General features: G+C 39.7%; 2 protein-coding genes across 3 annotated transcripts; one reads left to right on the top strand and one right to left on the bottom strand.

Annotated features, from left to right (window-relative positions):
* The first annotated feature begins 5,214 nt into the window (after positions 1 to 5,214).
* PEX10 (peroxisomal biogenesis factor 10) lies at positions 5,215 to 9,489 on the top strand. Its single transcript, XM_074161519.1, has 6 exons — positions 5,215 to 5,395; positions 5,676 to 5,756; positions 6,444 to 6,850; positions 7,665 to 7,840; positions 8,141 to 8,276; positions 9,188 to 9,489. Exons 1-6 carry the CDS (start codon positions 5,284 to 5,286, stop codon positions 9,257 to 9,259), a joined length of 984 nt encoding a protein of 327 aa, XP_074017620.1. The 5' UTR covers positions 5,215 to 5,283; the 3' UTR covers positions 9,260 to 9,489.
* Positions 9,490 to 10,217: 728 nt separating this feature from the next.
* RER1 (retention in endoplasmic reticulum sorting receptor 1) lies at positions 10,218 to 19,531 on the bottom strand. 2 transcript variants are annotated; one of them, XM_074161520.1, is made up of 7 exons: positions 19,484 to 19,531; positions 16,302 to 16,387; positions 15,640 to 15,744; positions 14,470 to 14,569; positions 13,932 to 14,010; positions 13,692 to 13,827; positions 10,218 to 12,834 (listed from the first exon to the last, which is right to left on the bottom strand). In XM_074161520.1, the coding sequence occupies exons 2-7, from the start codon at positions 16,380 to 16,382 to the stop codon at positions 12,745 to 12,747; spliced, it is 591 nt and encodes a 196-aa protein (XP_074017621.1). In that variant the 5' UTR covers positions 16,383 to 16,387; positions 19,484 to 19,531; the 3' UTR covers positions 10,218 to 12,744. The 2 variants fall into 2 exon arrangements, with proteins under 2 accessions (XP_074017621.1, XP_074017622.1); XM_074161521.1 differs by lacking the exon at positions 19,484 to 19,531 and adding an exon at positions 17,963 to 19,161 and having other exon boundaries at positions 10,333 to 12,834.
* Between the last annotated feature and the right edge of the window lie 1,633 nt (positions 19,532 to 21,164).

Raw genomic sequence — 21,164 nt, 5'->3', positions numbered from 1 at the left:
GCTCAGAGAATCTAAAAACTTAGGACTAACAGAATTCCAAGGTTCCTGAACATTTTCATGAACAAGAGAGAGCACTACCACAATAAAACAAGCATTAGACATCATGCTCTTTCCATTCTCTCTCCCTTAAAAAAGACAAAAGCAAAAGTAGTAGCAAACTCCACTGCAATCATAAAGCTATATATATTCCTGCAGTAGCATATTATAAAATTTGTTGCTAACTTCTAAGAGTGAGCAAAAGTGTTAAAAGTACACCAAAACGATTCCTGTGAGAGAAAGCAGCAAATTAAAATAAAACAAAACCAAACAACTTCCCCCCCCACACACACACACCTTTGTCTCTTCTCTCCGGACAGTGCAGACAAGCTGTCCCAGCTTCTTTGCACGGTGCATCGGAACCTCCATAAGCGTGACAAAAAAACCGGGGCAGGGAACGGCAAAGTCTGAGAGCGAAGGCTCCGCCCCTGCATTTTACATGTTAAGGGCTCTCAGCTCACTGGTCACAAAGCAGCTCTTACAGTCCTTATTCAAACAGTTCAGCTCCAGGGTAACAAGTTCAAAGTGGGAGGAGGCAAAAGGAATCAGAGGGTGGTAACAATCCTGAACAGACATTTCGTTCCTTTTCCATGTGCAGAACCTGTTCTTCAGGTTGGAAACTGAAACATCTGCCTATTGCCCTGTTTGAAAGCTGCACTCCAAACCTCTTCTATACTAACAGGTCTGCAGAGGTAAAACCATATTTAATAATGCACAGACAAGCAACATGTGGGAGGAAAAGTTAATCATTGCTGTGCACTGAGTTTGTTTTACATTTTGGACTTCCTTATGTCAATGTCAGTGAAGCAACTCGCTCCCTCATGAGGTCTGTTATAAGGAACAGCAGAGAAGCATGCAATGGAAATAAAGTCTGCGCAGAAATTTTTCTTGCAAAAGGTTAAGTAAAATACAGCAGCTAAATTTTAAGAAATATGGCGGTTTTCTGCAGTTGCCAGTTTCAATCAGAATACCAGTGAGAGGTGAGTCCCAGCTACACTAACACATAGAAATACCGCACAGCACTGGAACAGGAGCCATCTCACGTCACATTCATATGACTATCAAGAAAGGATTACCTTACAAATCCATTTTCATAGAACAACCCTGCTCTTTCAAAATCGTTATTCTTCAAAAAGGAAGTGCGCAGAATCACATGGAAGTGAGAAAATGGAAGGAAGGAGTAGTAAGGTGTAATTCATTGAATACTCCACACATCACAAAAATTTTGCAAATTCATGTTTCCTCCCTCAAACTTTGAGAAATTGGCCACTGCTCCTCACTTCTACATGATCACTGAACAGTATCATCTTTAGCACGTGTATGTACAGAACTACCAGTACACTACCAATGAGTTTCAGCCTCACGTCTAATCTAAAATAAAAAATCTAAAATAAAAACTAAGACAACTGTTTTCCCGCAACCTCCTTAGAGGAAGAGAAATTACCTGAAATACACAGAATGAACACAAGTTTGAGTTTAGACTGACACCTGCAGCACAACACTGGCCCTTAACAGGCAGTGCTTCTTATTGCCTTGCAAAGCCTAGTTCCAGAAGAAATTTAATCACACGACATATGGCAGCACAACTACCAGGGCACTAAAAAGAAGAAAAAAGTGAGAGAAAGAATAAATAAGGCAAAAGTGGAAGGCAGACCAAAGAAAGATGTCTCTTTCACTAGTCAAGTATCCTGAAATTCCCCAGGAGTTCGCTAGATTGAATGTTTAATATGAAATTATTTCACTTTATTACTTCTCAACTAACAGTCCTACCTCATACTTTTAATTTTTTTGTTGTTTTAATTTGCCTGGTTTGCATTTTTTCCCTGAATATTCACACTTCTTAACTGTTGTTTAAGAAGAGCAAAGTCATGGACTACAAAACATTCCCTTAATAAAGGACTACTAAAAAAAGTCATCCACTACAGAACTATTCATAAGGGCAACTTCTTATCCTCAGCAAGGGTTTGTCCTGCAATAACAGCTAACGGTCCAAAAGCATATAAGAGTAGCTGTAACATGGATACAAACAGTTTCCTTTTTTCTGAGAGGATTCAGGAGCTTGTCAGGTTTAAAAATAAATATACTTAAGTACTTCATTTTTCTTATAAATAACATATTGACATACACACTTGAAAACTCCAGAGCACTTAAAAATATAACTCCATGCTGCATGGGCAAAAAGACACGTTCCAGGAGACGGAACACTGAACTACAAGTATTTCCAACTCATTAGTTTCTAGATGTCATATCACCTCTTTGTTTCTCAATTTATCCCATCTTCTAAGAAGAGATAACAACATTGATTTATTATGTATTTTAGGAACAAAAAAAAGAAGTATATAAATATCATTACTGTCATACACACATGCCAATGCAAGTTCTTATGTGAAACACAGCAGCTGCCTAAACAATTCACAATGCTGGAAAGCAAGAAACGAAGAATGTGTTTCGTTACTACAATAATCGGTTACAACACGAGAGGTGGAAAGAGAGTTTTATCCCTCTCTTACTTGTGCAAGCAAGCAGCTAACTAAAACAGAGGGCAATTCTTCTCAATGGTATATACATGAAAGTTGTCTACCCAAAATGGAGAGGTTATTTGGCTCCTCAGTTCAAAGCAAAAAAAGATTTTAAAATTATTTTCTAGATTTGGACAACTCTCCTCCTTTTGAGAGGAGGACATATGTTTATTGCCGTACCCAACAGAACCTCCACCCTTCAAAATATCACAAACCAAGAATGTAACAAACAGAATATAACAAAATCCATTTAGTTTGTCAAGAATGGTCACATACACAGAAGTTAAACACGTGTTTTAACATTTGTGGGAACAGAGTCTTGGCAGCCTGGAACCCTAGGTGATAAGGAACAGTTAAGGTGTGAATTCAAAAACACCAGTAAATAATTGAGTTGACCCCAGTGATGCAAAGAACAGACAGTGAACACAAAACTGAAGCAGCTACCATATAGCACTGAAAACTGCTTACAATTTGGATTTTCAGCTCGTATTAAGGTCAGTTTGGGTTTTCTACCACAAAAAGTAGGAATAGACCCCATAATCAGCCACACAAACTTCTACTGGACCATGAGATTATTATCTCATTCTTCTTAGAGCTTTCGGATACACTTTGTGCTGTTAAAAATAACTAACTCTACCAAAAAGAATATAATTTACCACACAATCCCCCCAAAATAAAAAACATTTAAGAAATGAAAACACTACCTTCAGAAGCCTAAACTTATCTTCAGCTTTATAAAGGATTTCCAATCTAATAATTAAGTGCTCATTAGCCAGCATTTCAGCTTTGCAAAAGATGTCTCTTGAGCTCTTCTTTGGTTTCTTCACCTATAAAACAAGAAAACCATATTTACCCACTTCAATAAAATGGCACCATTTACCCTGCACACTTAGTAAAACATGTACCTCATAGAGAGCACAAATGAGAAATAATACATGCATTCTAATCAACATCTCTAACAGTTGCTCATAACCAAGCAGGTATCAGCCTAAGCTAAGTTAGTAGCTCTAACAAAATATCGCCATTTACTCCTAACTCCCCCTAGATTTCTTATGTTCCAATTTTCTCAGGTGCAACTGATTTAAGAGAAATTAACCTCCTGATTGCTGAAGGAAATCATAGGACACAAGACAAAGGAAAAACTACTGATCATAGTCAAGAGAAAGATTAAACCATGGTTAGGATGCACCCGTTGCACTGCCTGTACAATGCTGAAATAGCAACCAGTGGTGAGAAAGTTATCAAGCTCTCTAATTTTAACACACTCTTCCCACGTTTGGTATTTTTCTGAACAGTTGAGCTGTTGGACACATGAGATAGCATGGAAATCATGGTTCTCATTTTAAACAAAAATCAAAACATACAGGAATATGAGGCGAATTTCAATTCTGAACGAAATGATCCAAAGATTGGTTAATCGTGTTTATTTTAATATTTTTTTAAAAATGCTATAATTTAGGGTACCAGCTTCAAATTTCTTAACTTGGGACATAACAGATCATCACGAAACATCAAGATTTAAGTGGGAAGTGCACACTAGATGTGAAAATTTCACACTCCATACCGCATTTCTCATGGGATATTTTCTTATGCAGGTGCTCCCCCTACCGTTTTACTCAATAAAACATTCTAATGTTTTTCCTTAATTGTATTGATTTTACAGCTACAGATTGAACAATCTGCAATTTCATTTATGTTATACGCCTTTCCAAACACTAGCAAAGAAAAATTTGAGTTGCATCTGGAATAAGGAGGAAGGGGATAGGAATGCATTACTTAACCCTAAGATTCAAGATTCATCACAGCTTTACTAACAATTTTCACAACTTTGGGCGCAGTTAAATTAGAACTTTGATGTCACAGGTTGTGCTGCTGGTAACAGACTACTGACAACTAAAGGACTCCAAATACCCAGTTTACCTTTATTTAAGTTTGTAGGAAGCCTTTCTGCTTCTCAGCACTGAGAGGGGAAAAAAAAAAAAACCCAAGTACAAGCTCCAAGTCTTCCACATTACCTTCAGGTGAGTTAGTGCAATATTAGTCCACAAAATTCTCTGAAAAACATCTATTTTAATCCATGTGGAAGTAGTTTTGTCATATAAATCAATTACATTGTAGAACTGTTTAACTTCCCCTTCCCTTAAGCATGTTGCAACCCTAAATTTATAGCTACACATTAAAATCTGCTAAGAAACACGTTTTAACAAAAATTAACATATCAGACTTCAAGATGCATATGGACAGTAAACATTTTCAGAATGCTGCTGCTGCCTTTGTTAAAAAGGCCATTTGTAGGGAGCATACAAAACAAAGCAATTAGTATTACTTGAAAGGACTAGTCACACCTGCAACAGCCTCATCGCAGGCAATGGGATCCCGGCTGTCTCCATCAAGAGGCCACAAAGTTCTACGACAAGTCACTAGACAAGCTCAACTCCCTAAATAAACTAGCACCCAGACACAACACCAAGAGCAATTTATCAGACGAAGAGGCTGACGAAAGCCTTAACGCGTATCTTCACTCATCTTTCCCCGGGCCCTGAGGGATCGGCTGGAACCGGCCGCCGCCGCCGCCGCCTCACGGGGCCTCCCCTCAGCCGCGCGCCCGCCCCCCGGCCGGCCCGCTATGACACCGCCTCCCTGCGCCGGCCGCGCGCGCGCAGCGGTGCAGCGGCCCTCCTCGGGACCGCAGCGCCTCCGCGCGGGGTCGCGTCTCCCTCCGCCCGTCATGGCGGCTGTGGCGGCTGGTCCGGCGCGGCTGGTGCGCTGCGGGCAGAAGGACGAGCTGCACCGGAGCGGGCTGCGCAGCGGGGCCGGCGCCGCGCTGCACGGGCTGGCGGGTAAAGCCTCCGCCGGAGGGGGGTCCTTCTCCACCCCGAGCCCTGAGGAGGGGGGGGGCGCTAGGCCGCCGGGATCGGCGTTGTGGCGGGAGGGAGGGACTGAAGCGGCACCGTCGGTGCTCGGGTAGCAGCGGGTGTCCCCCCTCAGCGCAGTGCCCCCGGCCGGGGAGGGAGGTGGGCCCACCCATCGCGGGGAGGGAGAGGTTAATCCAGTGTTGGGAAGGAATTCCCGGAGAGGGGAATTTCACGTCAGGTGACCGCAATGATCCCCGTCCCGCAGGTGCCAAGAAGTGGCTGGAATGGAGGAAAGAGATCGAGCTGCTTTCCGATGTCGCCTACTTCGTCCTTACCACTTTGTCAGGTATCGAGCCCAGGAGCTGCCTCTTTGGCATTTCATAGAATCACACGATGGCTGGGGTTGGAAGGGACCCTAAAATCCTCCCCCCAGTGCCACCCCCTGCCCCGGGCAGGGACACCTCCCACCCGACCAGGTTGCTCCAAGCCCCCTCCAGCCTGGCCTTGAACCCCTCCAGGGATGGGGCAGCCACAGCTTCTCTGGGCAACCTGGGCCAGGGTGAAAAATGAGCTGCCTGTCCTGGGCAGCTGCTGTTTGTTGGTGACCACAAAAAGGAGTGAGACCACTTGACAGTGATTTGTTTAATGTAGGGGCTTTGTTTTGTTTTGTTTTTCTATAAATGTCCCTTACTAAATATGAAACAACTAAATTGTCGGAAGTTTGAGTTCAAATGCAGCAGCTTATCAACCCAGATGTATGTTCTTTTAAGAAGTTCGTTTTAAAAAAGGGGTGTGTGACACTATGAAAAAGAATCCCTGCTTTAAGCCTAAAACCGTTGCAGATACTGCCTCTGCAGATGCTGATGTAAACATAACGCTCACCTCACTCAACACAAAAATACAACTATTTCTGAAACTCCAAAACCTGACGTGTTCTGACCTGAGCAGCCCCTCACCGCTGCTCAACCGTACAGAGAATGACATTGCCGTTGCCATCTTACCCTGCAAGTTCTCTGTTACACGCATTATTTAGGTTACCAGACTCTGGGGGAAGAGTACGTTAACATTGTCCAAGTTGACTCAAGCAAGAAAAGGGTACCTTCTTTTTTTCGGCGGGCCGTCTTCATTGCTCTTCATACCGTGGTACCCTACTGCTTAGAAAAGGGACTGCTGCACCTGGAACGCGAGCTGCAGACAGAAACTGATGAGTCCAGAGCCTCGCAGGGCGACTCGGCTCTCGGCTTATCCAGCAGGACCTTCATGCGGAACTGGATACAGAAACAAGTTGGGGAGCTTACGGAACAGCAGAAGAAAACAGTCTTACAAATTGTGTATGTTCTTAAACAATGCGTACCTTTACTTCACCGGCTACATCTGGCAGTATTCTACATAAGCGGCAGTTTTTATCACCTGTCTAAAAGAATCACAGGAATCAAATACGTAAGTGGATGTATTTCTTGTTTGAAGGTGGTGTCCCTTGCGGTATTTTGGCCTCTTTTGGGATGCCACATGTGTAAAAGGGATATAGAATTTGGCTGTAGCTGATTATAATGTTGGCAGAGCAGACTGGGTGAAAGGGGAATTTTTAACATTACATAGAGGGGTTATGAGTCCATGTGGTTAAAAGGTTATGGCTAATAAATGTGAATGCACTGTCAGAAGTTAATACGCTACGTAACATTGAGAACACTGTCTAGTCCAGTCCATATTCTACATATACACAGAAAGTGAGAATTAGCTTACTAAATCCATGGGAAATACTGAAAAAAAAAAAAAAGGGTAGTTCTGAATGAAAGATCAGTACACATTTAGATACCATTTTTCTATATGAAGAGCTTAATTTCATATTATCTTTTCAATAAGTATCTTTCCAAAAAACATCAGCCACTGGCCAAAAATGCGTATAGACAGAAGACGCTTCGACAGTTCCTGATGTCAGCGTGGAAAAGAGGAGTCTGACTATTTGCTCAGAGCTACATAACAAAGCCAAAGCAATTAAAGCAGCAGTTTTGATGGACAGACAGACAAGACAACTGATCCCTGCACAAACAGCAGTAAAGTGTAGCCTGACTGAATGAGATGCATCCAGGACACATTAGACCTCCTGAGAGACAGCAGGTTGATAAGTCCTAGATACACGTCAATATTTTGGACAGAAATGAGAATCTCAAATCAAGAATTTATTGATACGGGGAGGGAGATAGTTTCATAAAACCACAGTAACAAAACTTCTCTATTTCTGTGAACTCTGTAGCTGCATTTTGGAGGACTGCAAGGAGAAGATCAGAGCATTCGATCAAGTTACAAGTTTCTTGGAATAATTTCACTCTTCCATCTTCTTCTAACAATTGGCGTTCAGATGTACAGCTTCAAACAGAAGCAGAGAGCAAGGCAGGAATGGAAACTACATCGCAACCTGGCTCATCAAAAGTATGATGATTTTTACTTACTAGGGAAGAGGTGGAAGCAAGGGTGAGAAATGTAATAGCTTTCATGAACAGGGAGAACACTGAGGCGACACTTTGACTTATGTTACTACCTGATGTAATGTTTGATGCATTCCTCACCATTTTAAGCCTCTCTTAGATTTCATGCTTCGCTTTCATATTTTTGAGTTCTTCACAAAAAGGGTTAATACTTGAAGACGGGGTTTACTTTAAGATGGTGTTATCAAATATTTCTTACAAGCAGGCTAAATAAAATTAAGTAATACATAACTATGTTAATTAGAAACACGACCAAGGAAAAAACTACTGGGCGCCACTCCCGCTGCACGTTGTGTTTGGAAGAACGGAGACACACAACAGCCACACCTTGTGGGCACCTCTTCTGCTGGGAATGCATCACTGAGTGGTGTAACACCAGAGTAAGTACAGAAGGACAAACGGAGGCTGGAAGGGGTAAACGTGATGAAATTTCTACTTGATAGTACCTGTCAGCCTGGGTGCTGAAGTTAATACCCTTTCTCTCACTAAGGCATCCAAAATCCCCACACGAGAGATTACCAGGACCTATATATTTTATTAGACTATGACTATGCATTACACAGATGAGGTAAATAAGGTGAGCAGTTTTCTGTCCCAACCACTGAAATGCAATCGGCCTACTCTGGAAGTCAGACACAGAAAGAATTCCTTTATCTACAGACCTAGGCTATAATTCTGACTGCAAAGAAACAAGAGTGATCATGTTCTGAAGCCTTCTTCACCTGATTTCCAGTAAAAAGAAATAAGAAAATTACAACCAAAGTAAGTTAGCTCTTATGCATGGTACTTCAAACTTGGATTTTGCTTTGGATTAATGAAATACAGCAGAGTTTTCATCCATTAAGGATTTTATAGACACTGTGAAGTAAGACATTGTCCATTTATTCTCTCTAAAGACTGAAAACTGCTTGCCAGAAAAAAGGCATCAGATGTTAGTTACGAATAAAATCTTTGCCAAGAGGCTACATCTGTGCTATAATTCAGATGTGTGACTGCAGCTGTTCTAGAAATGAGTAGTGTGTACAAGAAGTAGTATTGCCACCTACATTAAAAATAAACACACAGAGCAAAAGAACTGTTAAGAATCCATCCAGTTGTTTGAGCACTCGCATCATCTCATGTTGCTCTTTAAATTGGGCTAGCTTAGAGTGCTTGCAGCACAAACTGGACTGAAAAAATGTGGGTTTTTTTAAATTATGGATGCTGATTATTTTCTAAACAGTTACATGTGGATTTTTTTTTAACTTTTAAATACAGCAATTCAGTACATCTATCTAACTTCTTTTTGTAGACAGAATGTCCACTGTGCAGAGAGAAGTTTCATCCTCAGAAACTGATCTACCTACGGCACTATCAACTGTAAAGGAAAAATCTGTTCTGTTTGATGACAAGGGCCTCAGCTCTCATACCCTTTATGAGGTTGTCAGACACCTTGAGTACTCCAAGAAAAAGACTTTATTATGAAACTGGTAACTGCCTGTGCAAGGTGGCACTTCATTACTGTTTTACAGAATAAATCTATGTCTGCCTCTACCCTTCTGTTTCTTTTAACATGGTCCGTGCCCGTATTAAAAATACATCTAAGAAGTGCTTAATAGAAATGTAATAGTTTTCTTTGCTTTGGACAATGAAAAATTTAAATCAGATTCCCATTCTCTGGATGTAAGTGTAGATCATGAGTCTTCCAACATTTCATAGCACACGTAAGGTATTAGTAAAATTCTACAATTTCTAAGATTCTCTTTCTCCTGTAACATAATAATGAGTCCATGCTGTAGACTCCAGAGGAAAAGGACAAAAGCTGTACACAAATCCTTAGTTTAACTGCAGTGGAATTTCTATGACAGATGGATGTCATGTGCCATTCTATTTTCATAACAAGGTTGGCAATAAAGCAGGTTTCCTTGATTTGACAAACTACATTTCCCTTAGATAACAAAAGCAATGAGCACAAACCCACAGTGATGCAGACTGCTCTGTACACTCATCAATTCACACTCAGCTTCCAAACTCAAAGCTCTTCCATCGCTATTAGATAGCAAAACTCTTCATCAAGTATTCTAGACATTTAGACTATAGCAATGTAATAACCGTTGCTTCAAAAAGGCTCTAGTACATACACTAATAGAAACTAAGCTCAACTACGAAACGTTAGTTTTATAACCCAGCTCAAGTTTTGTCTGGGTGTTTTCTACAGCCTAACACAGATAGGGAAGACACTGACTTCAGCCAAAAGACCCCCTTCCACTCTTTACGGCAATAAGGGCTATTACAGCCAAGCCAGTATTTTAGAATATAAAGGAGGAAGGATTCAGCAGCATCACCTCATCAAGATTTATTCCCGTAAGTTATTATTAGTTCCGTTATACAAGTATTCGGAGCAGCAGGGAAAAAAACTTGTTAGTTGTTAAAATACCTTGTCATTCTTGCACGATAGAAAATGTACAAGATGAATTTATTTATATTCTTTAAATACAGATGGGGAGAAAAAGCCAGATGATCCACTCTGTGGATCATGAGTTACAGTTTCAATAAATCTTTCACAAATGGCACTGAATATGGACTTGGGGTGGCAGGGGGAGGTGTGCTACAGTAAGAGCACTTCTTTTAAGATGGTTATTTCTACTCCACAGTAACATCCTGGTTAGCTAATCAACAATTAAATCTCCAAGTATTGTCATAAAAACCCCAATAAAATTAGCTTAACTTTTCATCATATCTATAAATGGAATAAAAAACAGTTGCTGGCAACTACATGAACACTTCATCGTTACTGTACAAAAGTGATTTTCAGAGCTGCAATACCATCCCTTTCTTACACCAGGAAACTTTCAGGCATCCTTCACCTACTTAAAAGTGTCAAGGCAACAGTGGAAGAAAACTGGTCCGTACCATAAATGAAAACATGACCATCTAAGGATATCACTGCCTGGTCTCCTTACTAAGAAAACAGTAAGGAAAAACATTTTGTTGCACATAAAAACAAATAGGAAGCAATTGACAGGGAAGTATCTGGGAAGTTGTCAAGCCAAGTTTTTCAAGCATTCTGTAAGGTTAATTTATTTTTAGCACTATAGTTCAGGGAACTATACCGTTGTCCCAATGTTATCTACAATCCGTATTTGAAAACTGTTAATCCCACTGAACGCAGAGCATCTGTGCCTACCCAAGAGTGAGAAGGCATTAATCTCCAACTGCCACTAAAGTTTGTAATTAAGTAGAGGTAAAAATGTCTAATTTGCAATGGATGTCATTAATACTTGTTTAGTAAGAGTTATCCCAGTTGATAATTTTAATAAACATTGTATTTTTCTCCCTGATTTGCCCATATTTAGAAACTCCAGCAAACCTGAAGACAGCTTCTCCAATTCAGGGATTTCATATTTTCAGGCAACAAACTGTGAGCGACCGGGGCTGGTACTTTTATAAGGCCCTTTCTGGATACCGTGTTTCCATAATTTTAAGTTTTGACATTACTAGTTTCCACACTGCTAATAAAACAAACACACGCAAAGAAAAAACAACAGGTCAACGTGAACTAAAACTACCTGTAATTTTCCCAGAATTACTGAAGGCTGAATTCCAGAGCTCCATAATAACTTCATTTGACAAAACTAGATGAAAGGGTTCCTACATACATTTTCCATTTAGGTGTCTGTTGAAGTTGCCACTATTCTCCATTCAGAATCTTCAAAGAGCTAATCTTTTCCTACTTTCTGCAAGTGATTGCTCCCTGAAGAGTTGAAAAAGGCATTGCATGAAGATAAATTGAAGGTAACCATTATTGAAAAGGAGCCATAAATACTGTTAGATCAATAGGTATATAAAGATAGAGAACAAGTAAAGGGGGACACTGTCTTTTAATAAATTTTGGAATTAAAAAGTCACTTAATAAAACTGCAGTTGTATCACATGAAAAAGTTTACATGAAGGTCATTTATCTCTGATTTTTTTTTTTCCCCCATAGAAAATGAAAAGCTGTGTTAAAACCCACACAGTTTGTCTGCTATGGCCAGTTTGGGTATGTTCTGAAAGGGCTGCATGAAGTCAGCTTAAATTAATGAAGAAACCCCTAAGTATGAAAGAAACTCCAACTAATAACAATTAAAATATATATTTTTATAATTCCAGGTCCTCAAAGGAAACTGCAATAGAGTTTGAACAAGGTTTTGAGTCGTCATGAAAGAGCCCAATTTTAGCATCTGCTGCGAGACGTGATGGCGAAACTGGCATTAAAACCCAACACAAATGAGTTGCTTTAGAAGCTAGATGAGTGTTTTTTCCCTACTGCAAACCCCATGATTTAGTAGATTTCTTATTCCTATCTACATTTGTTTGCTTATAACTCAGTAATACCATGCATTTAGGAAATTGGCTTAAGTTCTGCATCTATTTAGGTCTACTGAATTTTTCTATGGAAATAGCACACAGCCATGAAGCAGAAAACAGCATCATGTGTGCCATCTTACATTTTTCCTCCATATACGTGCACAGCACTTCAGGGTGATACTGAGCAGGAGAACTATGTAAAAATATCCAACTCTAAGCCATTAATCTCTCCAGTGCAATGGATCTTGAAAGAAAAACATTATCCCAAATCCATGGGATTATCCAAAGTTTCTCCAACTTCTTACAAAAGAGAATAAACTCAATGCAATTTGGTTAGAATGCCAGTTTCTTCAAGAAACTGATATTTCAGATAAAAATAGCAAGATCCTCCTAAAATGAAAATTCAACTGCTTTGTCACCACTCAATCATTTTTTATGAAGAAAAAAGGCATTGTTACAATGGCTCAAAATCGTTCCTTTAGTTAGAAGTAGAATTGGTCAACAGGTTGATTGCATCTTCTAGCTAGCAAAGGTCTTCCCCACATCTTCTTTCCCTTTGTATTTCCTCTTGCCGTGTGTGAAGGGTATATATCTGTACTTTATCATGTGCTGTAAAGAGAAAAGATCAATTTTTGAGGCAAGAAACTTATGTAATATTTACAAGAACATTTTACAATACATGTTGTAAATTACAAAGTCCTCTAGAAAAGCAGTTCTTCAGCACTGTAAAGGTAATGAAGTAACTACTCATGCACCAGTATTGATTATAAATGTCTTATAAATCTCAAGTTTCGGTATATCAAACTTATACAGTACAGTGACGATTACTGATTGAAAGATCACAGAAAAGTGGAGAGAGCACAGAGGTGTTAATTCTTTACTACCCTTTAATTTACAACTTGGAATAACAGAACCTATCCAAAATTCTGAATGTCTGGGGAAAAAAATGGTTCTCTTTTTAAAATGTCAACATATCATAAGTAATTTGTTAAAAATGGCCTGAATGACTTGCCTACGTTCTTCTTCCCCTTCTCTCCATCTACTTTCTCGCACCAACTTGTCCGAACTTCCCTTTTCACCCACCAGAAATCCTACGAAACTTCTTCCTTAAAAACAGCCAGTTAACTGAAGAAAGGAAGCGGATGAGAAATTGTAGGACTCATCCTGCATAAAAACCAGATACTGAATTCTGAGGTAGAAACCTTTTGAAAGCAAGTGTAGAATTTTCTAATGTAGCGTACGAAGACTTCTTTTGCCAACTAGTTTTGTTTCCCATTGTCAATATTTGCTCAAAGTTGCAAACACGCAACACGCTTGGACTAAGTGATAGTTGTTCAAGTTCCTCTAGTAACAGAAGCGTGTGCAATATATTTAATACCTCTGAAGTGCTCAACCAGATGGACAGTTTGGAACAATACTGTAAATTCTGACATCACAAGAGCTACTCTCTATTCTTGGTGGGTTACCTTGATTTGCCTCTTCATAGTGATACAAAATAGCATAATGAAGTACATCACAAGGATTGGCCAAAACACAGGAACGTTGAAAGCCTCGAAGAATGTACATGCCATAGCAACCAGGATTCCTTTAGTGGCAGAGTGCCTTCAAAATAATATTAACAATTAATCTTTCAACCCCAGCTACCACTACTTTGATGCAGATATTTATATTTTTCAAAAACAGCATGGGTAGACGGATCCACTCACCAGAATTTGAATTCTGGGAGCCTTCTAATGAAAGGCCGAAATTCTTCATTTTGCCTTGTAGGTAAGGAAGGACCATCATCTGAAAAAAACAGGAAAAAAAAACCACAAACCCTCTCACACTACTTTTCCACACTATTTGGACTCCAGACTATTTTTTTTCCTTTAAAAAGAAAAACCTTCATTGTGACACATAGATTCCAGTTACAGTGGCTGTTTTTAATGTAACTTAACATTAATTTCCCAAAAGAAAATAGATAATAGAAATGAGTGCCAGGTCACTTGAGTTACTTTCAGGAGAACTTCAGTCACAGAAACTTTCTGTTTTAAAAGCAAGAAAACTAACACAAGATGGAATACGGTCAAGTCTGAGAAAAATAAAAGACAGACAAATTTTATTGTCAAGTTGTAGAGATTTTTTTGCAAGTCTAAAAATAAAATGTCATGCTAAAATTGCACATTTTTACACTACTGTGTCATCAAAAAGAGCTGGAAGTTTGACTAAGTTCAAAATTACCGCAAAATGAACTATTCATCATACCTGAATCTTCCATTAAAGAGGGGTCTACCTTTGGCGACAAGAAAGCTATGAAGAGATTTAGATGGTAGATTCCCAAGGCATATGTCACAATGTACCAACCCTGAAGCAGGGAGGGAAAAAGAGCTAAGATTAAAGTCTTCCTGAAAACCATTTTCAGATACTGATTTTTCAACAAGACTAAACAACCTGGTTTTTTGCTTCCTTGAGAAGTGCTTTTCTACATCCTTACATTAGCATGAAAAGTTTTCTGCACTTGTTAAAAAAATATTACAGTTTCTCACTATGTAAAATAAGCATTCTGACTCTGAAAAGATGAAATCACCTTTATGAATGTACTTCTTTTATTTGGACACTGACAGCTAACAAGTATAACAACTTCCATTTAAAGTTAACGAAATACTGACTAAGCTTACTGTAAAATACAAGATTAAAATAAAACCTATTAGCCTTTTTAAGCTACAAGTTTTCTAAGGTATACTACTGCAAACCTAATATATTCATCAAAACAAGCCTCAGAACATGAGAGTAGTGCAAATCCCTCATCTGTCGACAGATTTAATATGGAAGCTTTTCTCAGGCATCAAATCTTTATGTTCGCAATGTAGACATCATAAAAACAGCACAAAAGAAGCAAACAGCATAATACCATCACATCTTTAATCATCTTTGCAGGCTTCAGTCTCCTAAATGTTCCTATTACTACCACCTGCACAGCTTTCACATTCAACCTGTAATCGTCAGGCTTTGGGTATAACTGGCCTGCAGCAATAAAAATACTGAAAAAGCCATTCTTTATGGTTTGGATGGCAGAAGGTAACCACTGGCTCCTGAACATGTTCTAACACGGCTTTAAAAATAAAAGTAAAAACTCAATTGCAACAGAGTTTTCAGAGGTTTATTATGTAATTTCATCAGAACCAATGGAATATTCCTACTTTTTGTTGCCATCAGATGAATATTCTCAAGCATTTGCTCATTCTCCATGCTTAAGCAGTAAGTTTAGCACCAGAAAGATGTGTTTTTTACTTCAGACTAATTTACCTTCTACTGTGTGCTACATGATACCATATGTAATTCCAAAATAACACCATACTTCAAAAACACTCAAGACAAAAAACAGAACAGTAATGGTATCTAAAATTACTTTAGCAGTAAATCCTGTTTTCTTACCTGCAGTAAATAAACTCTAATCATGTAGATAAAACTCAGACCCAAAGTTACAATCCATCGCACTGCAGTATATGGAGTAGATTTGTCTAACCAGGATTGGTAGATCTAGGAAGAAATATAAAGCGTACACGCATAAAATACATGATGCACAATGAATACCATTCATTACAGGGTAGTATTTGAAATAGTAGGCATTTGTGCAAAGTATTTTGGGAAGGAGAGTAACGCGAAACATTTGTATTCTTTATTACAAATAAACTGAATTGAATTTAAACATACAAGCATTTGAGAAGTTCTATTTTTTTACAAAGGCAGAAAATAACAACTTCCTAATGCTTGGGGCGTCGTAAAGCAACTTAAATTTTCAAAATTTTTGCAAGTTTACTTTCCTTAAGATTAATCTGACATGAAATCTGATGTCACTCCTCTTTTTTGACAATAACAACATATATTTTCACTGTGCAATGTCACATATCCACACATTAAATATTCCATTAAGCTATGTATTATAATATTTGTTAATCTACTTTTAAAAGGCTTCAAAACAAATCGTTTTGTATAGACTTTACTATTTCAACAACTTATCCAAAAAGTAATGAGTTTAAGAAGCTGCACTGAGACCTGCTTCTAATAGAGTCAGAAAAACCCTCCAGAAAACCAACCTGTCCAAGTCTTGAGAAAAACCTATAGACCACGGAAGGCTTTCCATGCACAGACTCACCAATACTGTCCCCTTCTGACATGGTTGCTGTGGAAACAAAACATGATACATAGGTAACATTTAAAACAAAAATCTAAGCTCAGTGTCGCTTTACAGTACATTACCTGAACCAGCTTTTACATATGATACTCTTTTGGATTGCCCTGTTTGAAACATTATTTTTAGTGAAGTATTCTTAAACTGAGGACATTTACTCCAAAAGAAATTACTTTCCAAACGATAGTAATTTCCAAAAGAAATTGTCAAGAAAGCAAAGAACGGGGTATTTTACAAAGGCAAGACAGGATCCAAACCCACTTTAGGGAGGGGAAAAAAAAGTCCATAGAGAAATATAGGAATGAGCCTTGTTAGACATCTTCACTTGATAAGGCAGGAGTTATAACATCTAAGCACTGAGATATGACCTGCAGCACCACCTTCCTGACACCTCAGGCGATGAACAAAACCAAAATAAATACTTTTTTTAAAAGCTGCTTAGGATTTTTAAATACTGAGTAACTAGATAGTGAAGAAGTTTAAGTTCAGGACTCTGTACACCCGTGGTTTACCGAGACAAACTCTGCCATAAGTACCTAAACCAAAACACTACCCACTGCCAGAAATATTCAATGAGATTATCTCTTCAACAGGAAGAGCTCAGCAGTCACAGGGAAGTTTTACGCATGAGCAAAACTGTGTAGTAAAGGGGCCAGGATTCTGAACTCAGGTAAAAAAAATATTGACCAAGGGAATTATTTTTTAGTATGTGCTTATGCTACCAATTTAAGATCTTTTTCTTTTCAGCTAAGCTCAACTAAGTTTTACAGTTCACTTCAAGATCTAAAACAAACAAAATAAAACAGATTCTCAACAGACACATTTTTGCCACATCACCAAAAGCAATCCCTGACTTTACTTCCTGGAGTCCTCATCTGTGGGTGGGACTACACAGCTCTGGGATAGTGGGAGCACTTTCTGCCCTATAATAATATCTCAAGAGCCTCAGATGATAATAAAGATATATGAAACATTACTAAATCCAAAAAAATGTAAATTATCTTAGATGCTGCAATACAGTGACTGCTACAAAAAATAATTTGAGACCAAGGACAATCTGGGGAAGCCCAGAACCTCAGTTGTATATTTTTTTCTGTAAACATCTGAAAAGTATATCCTACAGAATATTTAGTAAGTAGAAAAAGGGAGCCCCGTTCCACTTCAAAAGATAAGGGGATTCATTACGAGGCTTCAGGAGCTTCAGTCCACTTTAATTCAAGTTATGGCTAAAAAGAAAAAAAATATCAAATAGAAACTCATACAATATAGATATGGACTTTTTCATTACAGGCAAAAGGAAGTAATTATTATTCTCCCTGTTCGCTGCACTGCAGAAGGAAGAAGTTACTCAGCATTATTAGCTGAGCATAATTTTCTGATTTATTTTGGGTTTGGTTTTTTTTTCCTTGAAATGCCCTGAAGTATAAAACCATATCAAAAAGATATAAATTCTCTTAAGATCATAAACATAAAAACTCTCTTATTATCAAAATTCATCTTACATATACATCCATAGCAAATATGGGCTACAAGTAGACCTAATATTACAATCTTGTAAATGCTCACCTATGCAGAACAAGTGAAGAATCCCGTATGTAAGGCTACTGATGGCTTTATGATGGAGTAGGCTTTTCGCTTGGTGTAAAATTACACTATATGGGATTACGTACGACTGTTTATCATACAGACAGTTCTTCCACAGCAGACCAAGAAATACAACCAACTAACACTGTCTGTTTTACTGAAAAGAAACTTCACTGGCCCAATTTAAGTAGCATAGACTGAAGTACATCACATGACAGCTTAGAATTTAGGTTAATATTTTTTATCACACTAAAACATTTACATAAAGAACATCTGTAATCAGACTATTATCAAGAAAAGTAGGCAATGGCATTGCTTTGAAGGTAGTTTACAGTTAAGAACACAAGTCAGATCTCATTGGTTTAAGGGAATAATTAAATCCAAACAGTAGCAAACCTCTTTCATAACTTAACAAATGACTTTACTGTTCAGCATAACGAGTTATGATAACCCTTCAGCCATTTCAGTAAAGCCAATAATCAGAAAGATATACAAAGATTACTATAACAATTGAATAGTTTGCTACTATCAGAATACAGACTGCTACTAGAACTAAACCGTATTAAAACGGTTTTTTTCTGTGGAACAATACCAAGTAGGCAAATGCATAACCTTCACCAATTACACCTTTTACCACAATTGTTATGGGAACATCATTACAGGCACCACTGCGTCCCTGAGTTCTTAAAATAAACAGGACCTGGGGCAGTAAAAACATTTAAGCCTCGCATCGTTACATGTGGAGAGGTACAGGATTTCCAGACAACCTTCTGATCACGACAAAGATTATTCTTAAATTTAAGATTAAGATAAAGCACGTTACTAACAAAAGCACCCTACTGCTCATAGAACTTTCCTTATCTCATAGAGGAAGCACATTTGAAGAGCAACACACTAAAGTGATTTATTGACAACAGGGCGAATGGACAACCACAGGAGAATGACCCACTGGTTGTGCAAACTGGTTGGTTTTTTTGGTTGTTTTTTGTTTTTTTTTAATCCTAAAAGAGGCGCTGTTTGATTTTATTCATTCCAACAGCGGCCTGTCCTGTTGGAAACTCGGGGCTGCCTCAGGAGCAGCGGCTGCCCGGCCCCTGCGGGCTCCCCGCACCCCGAGCGCCGCACGAGCGCGGGGGACCGAGGCGACACTTTGGGGACAACCAGAGCGCAGGGACAATGGCGCTGTCTCCGCACAGAGACCAGACGGGGAAGCCGCGAGCGGGGCCCGCTGAGGTGAGGCGGGCCCGGGAAGAGCTCTAGAGCAGACAGCACCTTGGCGAGAGGGAACGCGGGTCCCCCGGCAGGCCCCGGCAGCGGTACGGCCCGGCGGAGCGCCTAGGCCGCGGGTGCGGCAGCGGTAGCCGAGCCCGCAGAAGCTCCCGGGGGGGCCCCTCCCACCCAGGGACTGTCACCGCCTCCGCCCGCCAGCCCGGAGACGTAAGCTCCCGCCCCGGCCGCCCCCAGCCCCGGCCAGGCCGTCGACGCGGGGCTCCAGCTACTCACAGACGCCCAAGCCGGGTTCTTCCTTCCGTTCCCCCTCCCCCCCGCTCCCACAGAACCGAATATGGCGTCACTGGCGGGGAGAACCCGCTTCCGTTTCCGGGGCGCCGCCATTTTCCCTGCCCGCCCCACCTGTGGTGACCGGCCTTCCCCAGGGCGGGACCGCGGGTGCCGCCTCAGCCCAGCCCCGCGCCTGAGGGGCGAGGACGGTTCTTCTCCTGCCGCCGAGTCCGGCCTCTCGTGAGGACGAAGCTCCGGTGTTGAGGCGAATGTAAATACAAGCGCTTTTCCTCCATGGGTTTGCAGCGTTTTTTGTGGTAGCGTCCCTGGTTTACGCAGGGGCAGCACAGTCGCTAACGCTTCAGCTTCTGCCTGTCTCTGTGTAGCCTGTAACGCTTGTAATGGTTTTTAGTTATTTAGGAGCCCGGGTTCCCTTTACGATGTAAATAGCGAAGTTATATATTTATCTTCACGTAATTGCACGTACTGAAATTTTAAAATAGGTATCCCTGAGTAGAACTAATACATTTACTTTTGTATTACTAGTTATTGAGTATTCAGCCTAGTCTTTCTGTATTGTTTAAATAATTCCAGTTTTCTTCTTTTCAGGGCTGTGTGTAGGGGCCTCAGGTGGGGCTTGTGGGAGCAATTGGGGTCTGTGGGGTGTGCTCAGGACCTGGGCCTGAGGAGCAGGAACAAACTGGGCTTCCAACAATCCTCTTAATTTCTTTTTTTTTTCTTTTTTGAGAAATAAGTGTCACTTGTAATTCTTAAACCTTTTGTGTAATTATAAGACAGAACAAGATTGGCAAATGGGTCCCTCCATTTTACACAATACAGTAAGTGGTCGTTACCTGTAAAACCGGCATAGCTCTAGAGCTTGCTGCTGTGAAAGTCAGATCCTTGACTTCAAGAGTTTCAATAACTGTGGTTCAGTTCTGGTTTATTCGAGCCCATAGGGATGTATTTCATTTAATAGTTTTGAGATTTCTGTGGTGTATATACTTTGTAAATCCCTTCAGCTGGGGTCAACATTTAGATGCTAAGATAGCAAGTCTTAAGAAAAGTCTAAAGTGTGTGAAGGTGCTAACAACCTTTTTAATTTGGTCATATAAAGGAGAAAAATAAGAGAAAGTTTTGAGTTGAGTTGCAAATAGAGGTGCTAATTGGTCTGCTAAAAGGAATTAGAAGTATTGTTTTATTTTCCAGGTCAGGACAAGCTGTTCTTTAAAGATGGAAGTTGCTATGAGGGCAAGTTTGTTAATGGAGAAACTATGGGGAATGGATGTCAATAATGGGCACCAGGTGAGCCTGTAACTATTACATACCCTATAAAAAAAGAAAAAATCCCAATCCTATTAAAATCTGATATATAAATACATATCATAAGCAGCCAAACTGCAGCCAAAAGTTGTCAGTCTTTCATGGCATTTATTGAAATGTTGTGATTTTTGGGTTTTCTTGTTGGCCTCTCAATTTTGGCTGGGTTAACTTTCAGTCACCTTGGAAACTTAATCAAATGTGTTAATGGTAGAAACTAGAAATGTGTACCATCAATTATTGATAACAGTCTCAGTCCTTCAGAGATGCACACATATGCTCGTGTGAAGCGCTCCACAAGGTCAGGCCAAAGATCTTAAAGGATTTAAAGAACTTGAATAAATTCTCCATTATGGAGGAATGT

This window comes from Numenius arquata, chromosome 20 (genome assembly GCF_964106895.1).
Source record: "Numenius arquata chromosome 20, bNumArq3.hap1.1, whole genome shotgun sequence".
NCBI lineage: Eukaryota > Metazoa > Chordata > Aves > Charadriiformes > Scolopacidae > Numenius > Numenius arquata.
This window is presented reverse-complemented; position numbering and strand designations above follow the sequence as displayed.